At 38.5% G+C, this 12,681-nt stretch overlaps 4 protein-coding genes across 6 annotated transcripts in view; 3 read left to right on the top strand and 1 right to left on the bottom strand.

Annotated features, from left to right (window-relative positions):
* Positions 2,552–3,476, top strand: LOC104736135 (germin-like protein subfamily 3 member 3). The gene has a single exon (XM_010456067.2). The coding sequence runs from the start codon at positions 2,608–2,610 to the stop codon at positions 3,241–3,243; it is 636 nt and encodes a 211-aa protein (XP_010454369.1). The 5' UTR covers positions 2,552–2,607; the 3' UTR covers positions 3,244–3,476.
* On the top strand, positions 4,172–5,918 carry LOC104736134 (polyubiquitin 4-like). The gene is made up of 2 exons (XM_010456066.2): positions 4,172–4,283; positions 4,558–5,918. The coding sequence occupies exon 2, from the start codon at positions 4,558–4,560 to the stop codon at positions 5,704–5,706; it is 1,149 nt and encodes a 382-aa protein (XP_010454368.1). The 5' UTR covers positions 4,172–4,283; the 3' UTR covers positions 5,707–5,918.
* Positions 6,077–10,671, bottom strand: LOC104736133 (protein PLASTID MOVEMENT IMPAIRED 1-RELATED 1-like). The gene is made up of 3 exons (XM_010456065.2): positions 10,513–10,671; positions 7,412–9,845; positions 6,077–7,295 (listed from the first exon to the last, which is right to left on the bottom strand). Exons 2-3 carry the CDS (start codon positions 9,826–9,828, stop codon positions 6,218–6,220), a joined length of 3,495 nt encoding a protein of 1,164 aa, XP_010454367.1. The 5' UTR covers positions 9,829–9,845; positions 10,513–10,671; the 3' UTR covers positions 6,077–6,217.
* LOC104736130 (ribosomal RNA processing protein 1 homolog) overlaps positions 11,277–12,681 on the top strand; it is an 8,414-nt gene continuing 7,009 nt past the window's right edge. Inside the window, exon 1 of one of the 3 annotated variants that reach the window (XM_010456062.2) lies at positions 11,277–12,471. In XM_010456062.2, coding sequence (XP_010454364.1) covers positions 11,369–12,471 — 1,103 coding nt within the window. In that variant the 5' untranslated portion in view covers positions 11,277–11,368. Of the gene's footprint in view, positions 12,675–12,681 lie in introns of all 3 variants that reach the window. The other 2 variants (XM_010456061.2, XM_010456060.2) reach the window with 2 other exon arrangements.

Genomic DNA, 12,681 nt, shown 5'->3' with positions numbered 1-12,681 from the left:
AAAAAAAAAAAAAAAAAAAAAATCCTTAAAACACCTCTGGAGCTTATAAGAGCATAATTATCGGTAGTCTCTTATAAGGGTTGTTAAATTTTTTATAAATTAATTGTGTATTGTTTTGAATATAAGAACCCATAATCTCTTAGTTAAAATTTTCTCTTCTAATAATAGGTTCTAATTTTGGGTCTCTATAACTGACATCAAATAAATGAAGAAAGAAGATGATGATAATTACCTTCCTTCATGGCCGAAGCACACTCTATACTTATCAATCCATCGATATCATTTTTGTCCATTTAACCTCAAAACAAAAGAGAGACATATATCACAAAACCGCAAATTAAAATGAATATCAAACCAGGACAATATACTAAAGGAACAACACTAACTTATCAAACAAACAGAAGGAATGAATAATAATGTCTAACATTACTAAAGGAACAACACTAACTTATCAACACTAACATTATACTTTGGTTTTTTACAATAATGTCTAAACAACACAAAAGATCACTTATCAATCGGTAAACAAACACAAACACACCAAAAACTAAACACAACCAGACCAAACACATGGTTCTCAAGCACAAACGGACCAAATCGGAACACAAACACAAACTAAACACAAACAGACCAAACAAACTGACCAAATCGGAACACAAACACAAACTAAACACAAACAGACCAAACAAACGGACCAAATCGGAACACAAACACAAACACATGCACACCAAGAACCCTAATCCGTTTAAAGCATCAATTATCAATCGGAACACAAACACACCAAGAATTCAATTGATCGAACAAACATAAAAACCCTAATTTCAACCATCCAAAATTAAATCAACCTAACAGTTTACCTAATCATACTATTGTACTGATAAACTTACCCTCTCAATCGGATTAATCCAATCTCTTCCGATTGGATCGCCTTCTCCTTCAAATCCCATCCGATACAATCTCAACGACGACTCAAATCGCCACCGCTACAGTCGCCTCCAATAAGATCGTCGCCGATTCAATCGCCTACGAACCAACAGTCCATTGATTCATTAACCTCCGATTAAAGCAGACCTTTCTGACATCGGGTCGACACTTTGATCGCGATAGAAAGAGATTTCTGCGTGAAAAAAAAAATTCCCTTTTGTTTTATTCTGTTAGCCAACCAAACATGAACACGTAGAGACTCTTATAATCGATTTCAGTCTACTATACTAAAGAGTCTCTTCTTTTTTTTATTTTTAATTTTTACCTACAAAAACCTAAAAACGCCACTAACATCCTCGGATGGGGAAGGTCTAAACGTTGTTAACAGTTTTTACCCTTCGAATTTAACAACGTTGTATATACATTATTTTAGTTGTCAGAACTCAACTTAATGATTTTATTTTCTTAATGCTAAGCTATTATGTAATTCAGTGTCGCTTCAAATTTTATTGGATAATCTGTTTATACGAAAAGAAGTTGAAGTATACTAAGAAGTCTAGTGGAACCAAGAGATTAAATTTGGTTCACATTCCATGTAGTGACACTTAGATTTAGGATTTATGAAGATTATATGAAAAAGCAAGTGGCAATTAATGACATGAGAAATATCTCTTGTATTTTTCTATACTAAATCATATCGTGTTTTTTTCTTTTATATGAAATGAATTGAATTCATGAACTGTAGGTCTAAGCCACATTTTCATAGAAATTGAATTGATTTATTTTCTTGTGAGAACGTGGAAGGAAAACACAAGGATGAATTGAGATTTTTTTCCAAAAAAAAATTAATCCACAGGAGGAAGAGGTCATTATTATCAAAGCTTTATCTAATTATTTGGAGATCAATGCAAATTTTATATCAAACGCAAACTCTATTTTTTTGATACTTTATTGCTTTCAGGTAAGTCGACAAAGTCTTTGTTGTACAAAGACAAGAGTTTTAAGTCAATAAGAGGAAAAGTCATTGTTAATGAGTAATGACTTATGACTAATGATGTTCGATAACCTTCCTTAATTTGCTAAACGGTTGGCACATGAATTCCCTTCTCCCATGATAAACGTAAATTTGTCTCTGGAAATTACTGAATCCAATTACAATACTGATGATATTCTGAAACTTCTTAGAAACCTAAATTATATCAAATTTAGTTATATATATACGCACACACACACAATAAACTTCTTTGTAAGAATATATATAATTTTGAAGTAAAAAGTCTTGTACGAAATCACCATTTGCGTACTTGACATTTTTGTAAATATTTATACTTTGCAGTTTGCATGAAACCGGAGATTAGTTTTACACTTTGCTAGTATAGTAGAATAAATTTTCTTCAAATAGTTTTATCTTAGTGAAAACGAACCATTTATCACCATCCTCCAGACTTACAAAAATCTCTGACATGGAACCCCATCACAGCCATGTGGGGTTTAACCCACGTACGTACACCCAAAGTTCACATGCATGCAATGCTAAAAAAAAAAAGATCCCTCTTGCTTGCTTCAAGACCATCCTCACGTTAACCATATCAATATCTTAAAAAGTGTCTATATAAACCAGACGTCCTCTCTTTCTGCCTCATAACTTCAAGAAGAGCTCTTATCGAAAACATTTCAAGAAAAATGAAGATGATAATCCATGTTTTCTTCATTATCTCCCTCTTTTTGTCCATCGCTTTTGCCTCTGTTCAAGACTTTTGTGTAGCTGATCCAAAGGGTCCTCAAAGCCCATCAGGGTACTCTTGCAAGAACCCTGACCAGGTCAACGAAAATGACTTCGTATTTTCAGGCCTCGGCAAAGCTGGAAACACTTCGAACATCATTAAAGCCGCAGTTACTCCAGCTTTTGCGCCAGCTTTCGCAGGTATCAATGGTCTTGGTATCTCTATGGCTCGCCTTGACTTAGCCGGTGGTGGTGTCATCCCTCTTCACACTCATCCTGGTGCTTCTGAGGTCCTTGTGGTCATACAAGGCACCATTTGCGCTGGATTTATTTCCTCTGCTAACAAAGTTTACTTGAAGACACTAAACAGAGGCGATACGATGGTTTTTCCTCAAGGGCTTCTTCATTTTCAGCTTAACTCTGGTAAAGGCCCTGCCTTGGCCTTTGTCGCCTTCGGAAGCCCCTCCCCTGGGCTCCAGATTACATCGTTTGCTCTGTTTGCAAACGATTTGCCTTCGGAACTCGTTGAAGCCACAACGTTCCTCAGCGACGAAGAAGTCAAGAAGCTTAAGGGTGTGCTTGGAGGAACTAATTAAGCTTCACTTAGTTTTCATTTTTCTCTAATTTTCTTTGTTAAATGTGTTTTTATGAGTGTTTTTGTTATTCGAGTTCCTCCTTAAGCATATTCAAATGGTTGTGTTTTCTTTATGTGGTTGTTATTGTTCCTCAATGTTTCATTTCTCATGTCTCTTCGGCTTGAATTGTAACAACTAATAAGCATATTACATTGCAGATGTCTAAAAGAGGCTTCTCAGCTACTTAATTTTTTATTATAATCTAAACAGTTAATCGTACTATATACGGTGTTGCCATTTGGATTCAACAGGATTAAAATATATATATGCTCCGAGTTATGAAGGATGAACAAAGTCACTCGGGCAAATTAACGAAATCGAAAAGAACTAAAATGAAGTTCTAAAATATCCAAATAAATCAAAATTTCAGAACTAGAATTTAACTGGAACCAATATTTTAGATATCCAAAAATATATGAAATACAGTATAAATTATATATGCATATATATTAGCAATTTTTAAACCGAGTATCCGAAAATACCAAAATGCAAAAAAAAAAAAAAAAATTATCAAGAAAAAACCGAAAAAGTCTTAAATATCCGAAGACATGCGAATGAATGAATCCTAAACTCCATACAACTCCATAAAAGAACCAAATCCAAACCATAAACAAACCGATTTTTTCCGGTTCCAATTTGAATCCTACAATAAAAAATTGAACCGAAGCCAAATCTAATATCTGAGTGATTAGGAGGACTAATCAAAGTTTTTTTTTTTTTTTTTTTGGACAAATTGACTAGTCAGAGTTATGAATTAATAAATCACTCTCGAAGCTTCGAGACAACTCCGGAGTAATAAACACAATTACAATTTTCTTAACTAAAAAAATAAGAGTCGGTTTTGGGCCCAATAATAAAAGTCGGTTTTGATTTTGGGCCTATAAGTCACCACACTATATAATAGAAGGCGTTGTTCTAATTCTTCTTCATCTCTTCCAAACCAAACCTTTACCTAAAAAGATCGCTCTTCAAATCTCTTCCGAACGATTCTCTCTTTCAAGGTACATCGTCTTCTTCGACTGGTTCTTTTGGTTTTGAGTCTGATCTTTTCGATTAGATTTGCGTGTTGTAGAATTTTGTGGTCTTTCTTTGCCTTGAGAAGTAGTAATATCGTTCAGATCTGTTCAATTTCTTGCTTGATTGTGCAATTCTCATAGGGAAATTAGGGTTTGCAACCACGATCTATTCAATTTTAAGGTTTTTGTTTTTGTTTTTTTTTTTTTTAATGATCGATCTTCTCTCCTTTTTGAAGTTATCAATTTCTTTCTTTTCCAGATGCAAATTTTCGTGAAAACACTCACTGGTAAGACCATCACCCTTGAGGTCGAGAGCTCCGACACCATCGACAATGTTAAGGCAAAGATCCAGGACAAGGAAGGCATTCCTCCGGATCAGCAAAGATTGATCTTCGCCGGTAAACAGCTCGAAGATGGCCGCACCTTGGCTGATTACAACATTCAGAAAGAATCAACCCTCCACTTGGTTCTCCGTTTAAGAGGTGGTATGCAGATCTTTGTCAAGACGTTGACAGGCAAAACCATCACCCTCGAGGTTGAGAGCTCGGACACTGTTGACAATGTCAAAGCAAAGATTCAAGACAAAGAGGGAATCCCACCGGACCAGCAGAGGCTTATATTCGCCGGGAAGCAGCTTGAGGACGGAAGGACTCTTGCTGACTACAATATCCAAAAGGAGTCGACCCTTCACCTTGTCCTCCGTCTTCGTGGTGGTATGCAAATCTTTGTGAAGACTCTCACCGGTAAAACAATCACCCTAGAGGTTGAGAGCTCAGATACTATTGACAATGTCAAAGCTAAGATCCAAGATAAAGAGGGAATCCCACCGGACCAGCAGAGGCTTATCTTTGCCGGTAAGCAGCTAGAGGATGGTCGCACCTTGGCTGATTACAATATCCAGAAAGAGTCCACTCTCCATTTGGTGCTTCGTCTGAGAGGTGGTATGCAGATTTTTGTGAAGACCCTAACTGGCAAGACTATCACTTTGGAGGTTGAGAGCTCAGACACGATCGATAACGTCAAGGCAAAGATTCAAGACAAGGAAGGGATCCCCCCGGACCAGCAGAGACTCATCTTCGCCGGGAAACAGCTTGAGGATGGACGCACCCTAGCGGATTACAACATCCAAAAAGAGTCTACCCTCCATCTTGTGCTTCGTCTCCGTGGTGGTATGCAGATTTTTGTGAAGACCCTTACCGGCAAGACTATCACTTTGGAGGTTGAAAGCTCTGACACTATTGATAACGTTAAAGCTAAGATTCAGGACAAGGAAGGGATCCCACCGGACCAGCAGAGACTCATCTTCGCTGGGAAACAGCTTGAGGATGGTCGGACTCTTGCAGATTACAACATCCAGAAGGAGTCAACTCTTCACTTGGTTCTTCGTCTTCGTGGTGGAAGCTTCTGAGCTTTTCTGATCTGATCAAAAGTGTGGTTTTCGAGTCTCATGCACTTGGGAGGTGATCTTCTTTACCTGGTTTCTGTTTCGTATGCGGGGAAAACTTATATCCCTATGGACCTTAAGTTTCATTTTCTGTTTTCTTATGAACATTTGGTTGGTCTCGTAACGAGCCTTTGTATTTCAACTTTTATTAATAATCCAAGTGCATGTTAAACATTCCGCTTTTAAGAATTTATAACCTAGTGTCTAAATATGTTCGAACCAGAGAATAGAGGGAGAGTAGTCATATAGTTCAAAGGATCGTTTGTTTGTTCGTTGGTAATCTGTTCCATTTATCTCTTAACTGTACCACAAACAGGGATTAGTTTGATCCACAGAACCTAAACTAGACACACATAATATTAAAACAGATGCAACAGTTGAAGTGAATCTACACCATCCACCACACCACATAACAATACATTTGCTTAGCATTAATAAAAACAAAGAAGGCAGACACATGCTACTTATATTAACTTCATTTTGGCATTATCAGATTTGGATTTCGCACGTGTGTGTTCAACTTTCCCATTTTCCCAAGCTCTTTCCATTTAGACCCAGAACCAGAGACACTCCACAACTTGTCACCAGCCTTTGTGAAACCCGGTTTTGGTTTCATAAGAGGAAGCTTGCTGTTCCCTTTCCCCATTCCATTAGCCATCAACCACCTTGAACCAGACTGCACCTGCTGCTGCTGACTCGTGATTCCCCATGGCTTTTTATCGGTCTCGCTCTTCATACCAGTAAGATGTACCTCTGAAATTCTGTACTGAGGGATCCCTTGTTCCTCTTTCTCTTCTTTGACTGCACCACTTGCCTCCGCTTCCTCATCCTTTTCATCGGTATTCCTCAGCTCTGAAACTGTGCTGTAGATTTTGGGCTTTGGAGGAACGAACAATCTCTCAACTTGGATAAGAGAAAGCATAGGAGATCCTACTGGCTCATAGTTCCTTAGTGGATCTCGGAGCTGGACCATTAGTGCTACGGTGAAGGTATTCCCCAGTAAACCGCATTTCCTTCCCTTTTTTCCCTTTCTTTTCTCCCCTTTTGTTCCTTTACGGATAAAGTTTAGTGGGTTAGCATGATGAGCAGCCAAAATTTTGGAAGTTCGCTCATTTATTTCGTCTTCGTCGCCAATGTCCCCTGAATCTAACTTCATCCACTCATCAAGAGTCAAGGAGAGTCCCATTAAACCATCATCATCGTCCCCATCATTTTTTACGTTCAGAAGCTGTAACCCGGCAGCACCTTCTAGACCAACGCACCCACTTTTCCCCTGGAAAGCTGAGATATCTCCAATAGATTGTGCAGTGATGTCTGAGGGTGCATCCTCATCTGACATTCCTGATTGTATTCTCAATCCTTCCAAAGAAAGTGCTTCAATCTGATCCATAGCCAAAGGAGCAAGATCTTCAAGTGACACATACTCTGAGTCAGAGTTATTGTTACCAGAGCTTGAACCAAACTTTTTCGGCTTAGCTGCAAATGATGTTCGTTTTTCACCTCCCCTCACAAAAGAAGCTGCATCATCAGATTCATGCTCTGATATATGATCCCTGCATTGAGAAGATAAACCAAATACATTCAACTTGTAAGAAAAGCTGTGTTAAGCACAATTTTCATGTAAACCTTTCCAGAAATCAAAACGAGTGATGATAAGATTGATGCAAACCTGTCCCCATCGTCAATTGCCGGTGAAGTTTCCCACAACACCTCAACCATCGTTTTCCCTGTTATATCGTCCAAAGGCATTACTTTATTTGCCTGCATCGAGAGCTTCTCAATTCCAGCAGTGGCTAGTTTCTGAAGGATCTCCATGATACCAGAGCCCATCTCAGCAGGCACCACCACTGGAGTTGACACTTGCATGATCAAGCTGCCTCCAGCTTTGGAATTCCTGAACAGTAAGGGATTCATTGACCGCAAGAATCCTCCATTCTTTGTCTGCATAACTGGACCCAGGCCATCTCCAAGAGGAGGCAAATCAAATGGCTCTTTCACTGGAAAATCAGCTGGATGAAACGCATTATGACCATTGTGAGGCGGAGAGTTCTGAAATGTGTTTTCATTCATACCCCACTCACGCATCAGCGATTCCGTTTCCAAGCCTTCCAACATTTTGGCCCTGGGTTCGCTAACTCTTGCTTGAGCTTCCAACTGGTACTCTTCTTCTATATCATGAACAAGGGATGCCAGATCGAAACCTTCTTCATAATCCGATTCATACTCTTTCGAAAAGTTTTCATCAAATTCCATTTGGGGATCATCAGCTTCAATACTAAAATCAAACAAAGAACCGGCAGCTAGGGTTTCCATTTCAAACTCTCTTAACAGGCGCCCCCTTGGGGACTCAGATTCACTCTCGGAACTTGGACCAAAAGGACTGTGTTCGATACCTAGCATGTCTAAGAACTCACTTGCCACAGTATCAGCCACATCTCTCGAACTTGATGCTGCTGGTTCCTTAATTGGTGTTATAAAACATCTATCTCCGTCTCCATGATTTTCTTGATCTTCTTCGTCTTCTGACGCCGTTGCTTCCAACATTTCTACATTTTTCAAAGCTAATTCAAGATCTTTCATTATCATTTCTTTCAAGTCTCTATCACCATTTATTTCCTCTTCAGCATCTTGAGTAACAACAATTTCAGCGTCCTTTAGAGAATCTTTGTTCCCCTCTTCTGGCAGGACATTTTCTGTACCAATCTCAACACCTTCTTCACCTCTAGCAATAGTAGCTTCACCAGGTTTCATTAATTCCTCAAAAGGAACATCTGTTTCATTACCATTTACCAAGGGCTTTTCTGGAAACATATTTTCTGTACCAACAGCGTCACATCCAGCAGTAGGAACTTCACCAGCTTTCTTTATTTCTTCAAAAGGAGTATCAGTTTCATTACCTTTTACCAAGGACTCTTCTGAAGGAAAATTTTCTGTAACAACGTCGTCACTTCGAGCAAGAGGAACTTCGCCAGCTTTCTTTATTTCCTCAAACGGAATAAAACTTTCATTCCTGGCCACCAGAGGCTTGCTTTGAAGTGCATTTGCATCTTCTTTGTCACGAGACACTGACTCGAAAGATTCAATGTGTTTAGTGACAACATCAAATTCGAACCGAGACTCAGTTACCGGATCCATCTTCTCCTCATCCAATTTCTGATACAAAATGTTTACAGAATCGACCAGGTCAGATTTTGCAGCGGGCAAAACTTCATGAAGATCTTTAATTTCCTCCATATTCTGGGATGTAGAATGCGATTCTTTGTTAACAATACCATGATCATAACGCCGAGACGTGGACTTCCCATTCCCTAGACTAGACTTTGCAGTGATGGTTCTTGCCAACCCTGTGTTATTACTAGTTTGTTTTACATTTGAAGAACTGCGTAAAATTTGATTGCTACCTGATGAAGAAGGATTACGAGTATCCCCAACAACAGTGTACCCAAAACTCATGGTTAGAGTAGCACCACTAGCCTTTCCAGTCAACTGATATGTTGTTGACCAATTACCCGAGCTTTTATCATCCTGCAACTCCTCAAGTGTGAGAGGAAGCAACTTAGTGAGATCCATTCGATGTTTTCCGAAGTCAACCTCAGGAGATCCAACCAGAGAGACATACAACAAGAAATGCTTAGCTTCATACTTAGCTGAGTGATGTGGTCCGCTTCTGCTTCCGTAAACCGAGCATGTATGTGTCAGCTTGTCCTTGAACTCAGCTCTTCCGTTTGAAACTTTAGCAGGACGAGTGCTTAAAGATTCATCACGACGTTTCCAGTGCACAGTGAGAGAAAGATCCTGGAATATAGGGGGTAAACCTTCAATGGAAAGGACTTGGGCAGAGAAACAACAATTGAACCGGCGATTTCGGACATGAGAAAGTGCTCTGAGAGGCCAATTCCAAAACGACTTCTTCTCCTTCTGAGTGTCAGCCAAGTGGCTACGATTCAAAGGTTTTGTTGGAGTCTTATTAGGACCAGAAACTGAACCCCTAGGATTCTTATTCACATAGAGAGCTTCGCTTATTGACTCAACCTCCTTCAACAATTTCTGGCCACTAGAAGATTCCTCACTGTTAACTTTACTCATCTTGTACTTTGAAAAACCTGAAATTTGCAGATTTTTTTTTTGTTTTGTCAGGTCAGGATCAGAGAAGCAAAAAGGAGCCGTGTTAACCTGTTATGGACAGGGATAAAAGAAGAGAAGAAAGTGGTAACGTGGCCAGCATATGCAACATGTGGGATTGCCATACATACGGCCTAATATGAGCTCACATAGACATTGATAACTAAATCTAATTATGTTAACTAAGTACACAACTGAGCCTACGCCTTAAAATGGAGAAGAAATAACACAAAATTAGCTCCAAACAACAACAGTTTCCAAACAAAGAGAATAGGAGCCGTCCTCTCTCACATATATAATTCTACCGTAGCTTTGACTCCTACACAATCAATTGAGAGAAGGAAGACACATATGTAATTTTTGCTACAAGCTCTCGACGAGGTCTAATGACTTCAAAACTCTAGGCAAACAAATACCACGCCATAACATTTGCAATTCTCATGAAATTTAACAAGCTAACTTCCAAATTTCTGATTACAATACAAAATTTTAATCTCAGCGCTATGTGAAATAGATCCAATTCCAACGAACAATCGAAATTAATTTGGCTACACAGTAATCAGAACCCAACATCACTGAATTGACGAGAATAAAAAAAAATCCAACAAAAGAAGAGATGATGGAGAATAGAAGAAGTGAAGAACTCACCAGGCGTTAAAAGTAAGAGTAAAGAAAAGTCGTCTCTGCCGAAACTTGGAAGAAGAGAAGAATGGGGGATGAGAGGGGCGCGTCAGAGACGATGACGAAGAACACAAAGAAGGAAAGACAACTTTGTTTTATTCCATTTTTCTCTTTTTTCTTTTTTTACATTTCTTCTTTCCTTTGTCTTTTTTAATTCAATTGAACTTTTCAAATAATTTCTTTTGGAGTACATCCTAATACTCTATTTACTGTTTCGTATAATTGCCTTCAAAGATTATTTTAGTGCTATATAACCCTCGTGCTTATTACACCTTTGAATTTAATGTCCCAATCAATTATATCTCAAATAGTCAGATCCAATCTAAAATAAACCATTTATAAAAAAAAATTGATTTTTAAAAAAAGTTTTTTTTCACATATTTGATACAGGTTTATAACAAAAAAAGAAAAGAAAATGGATACATAAGCAAAAAATCTCTGGAATATTTAATTACTAATTTTATGCGATGTCATTTTCTTTTTATGCCATGAGAATATTTTGAAAAAGTTTTTTCCTTTTAAAATAAGTTCGTTTTTCAAAAAATTTGAAAATAAGATCTAAAATTTAAGGGAAGAAAAAAAACAATAGCTACTTTCCAAAGAATTTTAATTTTCATAAAATTTAACCTACGAAATGATTTGGAGATCAAAGAAAAACAATTCTAAAGATGAGGGGTTAAAATGTAAAAAAAACAAACAAAATGAAAGAAACAAAAAAGCTAAACCCTAACCCTTATTACGCCCTCTTCTTCTTCTTCTTCTTCTTCTTCAACTTCCCCCACCCCAGAATCTGCCGTCACCTCTTCAGAGTTCGATAGCAATAATGGTGAAACGCAACCGAGTTACGCAGGCAGAGCAATCATTACCAATTGAAGAAGAATGTAAATCGCTTATCAAAAAGCTTGCTTCTTGTAAACAAACCATCCGCGACAGATCCTTACGGACCGTTCTTGGTACTTGGCTCCCTGAACAAACCGAAATCTCCGATGAAGACATGAAGAAGCTATGGCAAGGAATCTTCTACTGCATCTGGCATGCCGATAAGTCTCTTTACCAATCAGAACTCATTGATCGTCTCTCCTCTGCTCTTCATTCCCTTCCTCTGCCTTTGTCTCTCCATTACTTCACCGTCTTCTTGTTCACCATGCGTCGTGAGTGGTCACGCATTGATCGCCTCAGGTTAGATAAGTTCTACCTCTTGATTCGAAGGTTTTTGAACGGTTTCTTCTCTTTGCTTGATAGCAACTCGTGGGATTTGGAATTAACTCGTCGTTTGATGAGTGTTTTGTTCGATGGTACGTTTCTTGCTGGTGATAAGTTTCAAGGGAATGGTGTTAACTATCATATAGCTTCTGCTTTTGTTGAGGAGCTTAGACCGTTTCTTCCACTAAAGAAGGAGGTTTTAGAACTTCTTATTACTCCTTTTGTGAAGATTTTGGGTGTTGTTAATGATAAGATCTTGGTTGGGAAGATTAAGAGTAATTTGTTTGATGAGTTACTGAAGATGGGGAAGAAGCTGTTGTTAATTAAGAAATCTGGGGATGATGGAGTCCCTGAGGATGATGATGTAGTGGTTTTGGGATCTATTGCTTTGTCTATGGAGTTTGCAAAGAGGTTTTATGAAATGGGTTCTTCTCCGGATTGCCATCAGGGTAGTAGGAAAGCAATATTTGCTATTCACAAGGAGTTCTTGCAGTTGGAGAAGGATATGTCGTCTTCCGGCATTGAAGTTTCTATCGCTGAAGCTTCTCGTCCTGGCAGCGATGAGGTGCCTGAATTGGTTCCCGTGTCTGAGTCTGAACCAAATGCTGTTTCTAAGTCTAAGAAGATTGTTGCAAATGGGTCTTCTTCGAAGAAAAAGGGTTTGAAGAAATGTTCTTCAAAGACTAAAAAAGGCAGTGCCAAGGAGGATGCTGTTATGGATGATGATGTTATCGATCTTGGTAAGAAAGATGAAGCTTTTGATGAAACTATGATATCGGATCTTCGACAGGAGTTTGAGAAGATTGCATCTGAAATGAGTCCGTCAAAATGTGAGGTTGCAAGTGTCTGTGAAGTAGCAGAACCTGTGTCAATAGCCAAAAAGTCCAAGAAGAGGAAAAGAGAGAACAAAGGGGAAGTGCAAGAAGATACTAC

This window comes from Camelina sativa, chromosome 13, assembly GCF_000633955.1.
Source record: "Camelina sativa cultivar DH55 chromosome 13, Cs, whole genome shotgun sequence".
Classification (NCBI taxonomy): Eukaryota; Viridiplantae; Streptophyta; class Magnoliopsida; order Brassicales; family Brassicaceae; genus Camelina; species Camelina sativa.
Note: the sequence above shows the minus strand (reverse complement) of the source record. Positions and strands in the feature narration are given on the sequence as shown.

Coding starts and splice junctions, on each gene's coding strand:
- LOC104736135 (XM_010456067.2), top strand. CDS start 2,608: ATGAAGATGATAATCCATGTTTTCTTCATTATCTCCCTCTTTTTGTCC.
- LOC104736134 (XM_010456066.2), top strand. CDS start 4,558: ATGCAAATTTTCGTGAAAACACTCACTGGTAAGACCATCACCCTTGAG.
- LOC104736133 (XM_010456065.2), bottom strand. CDS start 9,828: ATGAGTAAAGTTAACAGTGAGGAATCTTCTAGTGGCCAGAAATTGTTG. Junction 7,296..7,411: donor GCAATTGACGATGGGGACAG/GTTTGCATCAAT, acceptor TTCTCAATGCAG/GGATCATATATCAGAGCATG.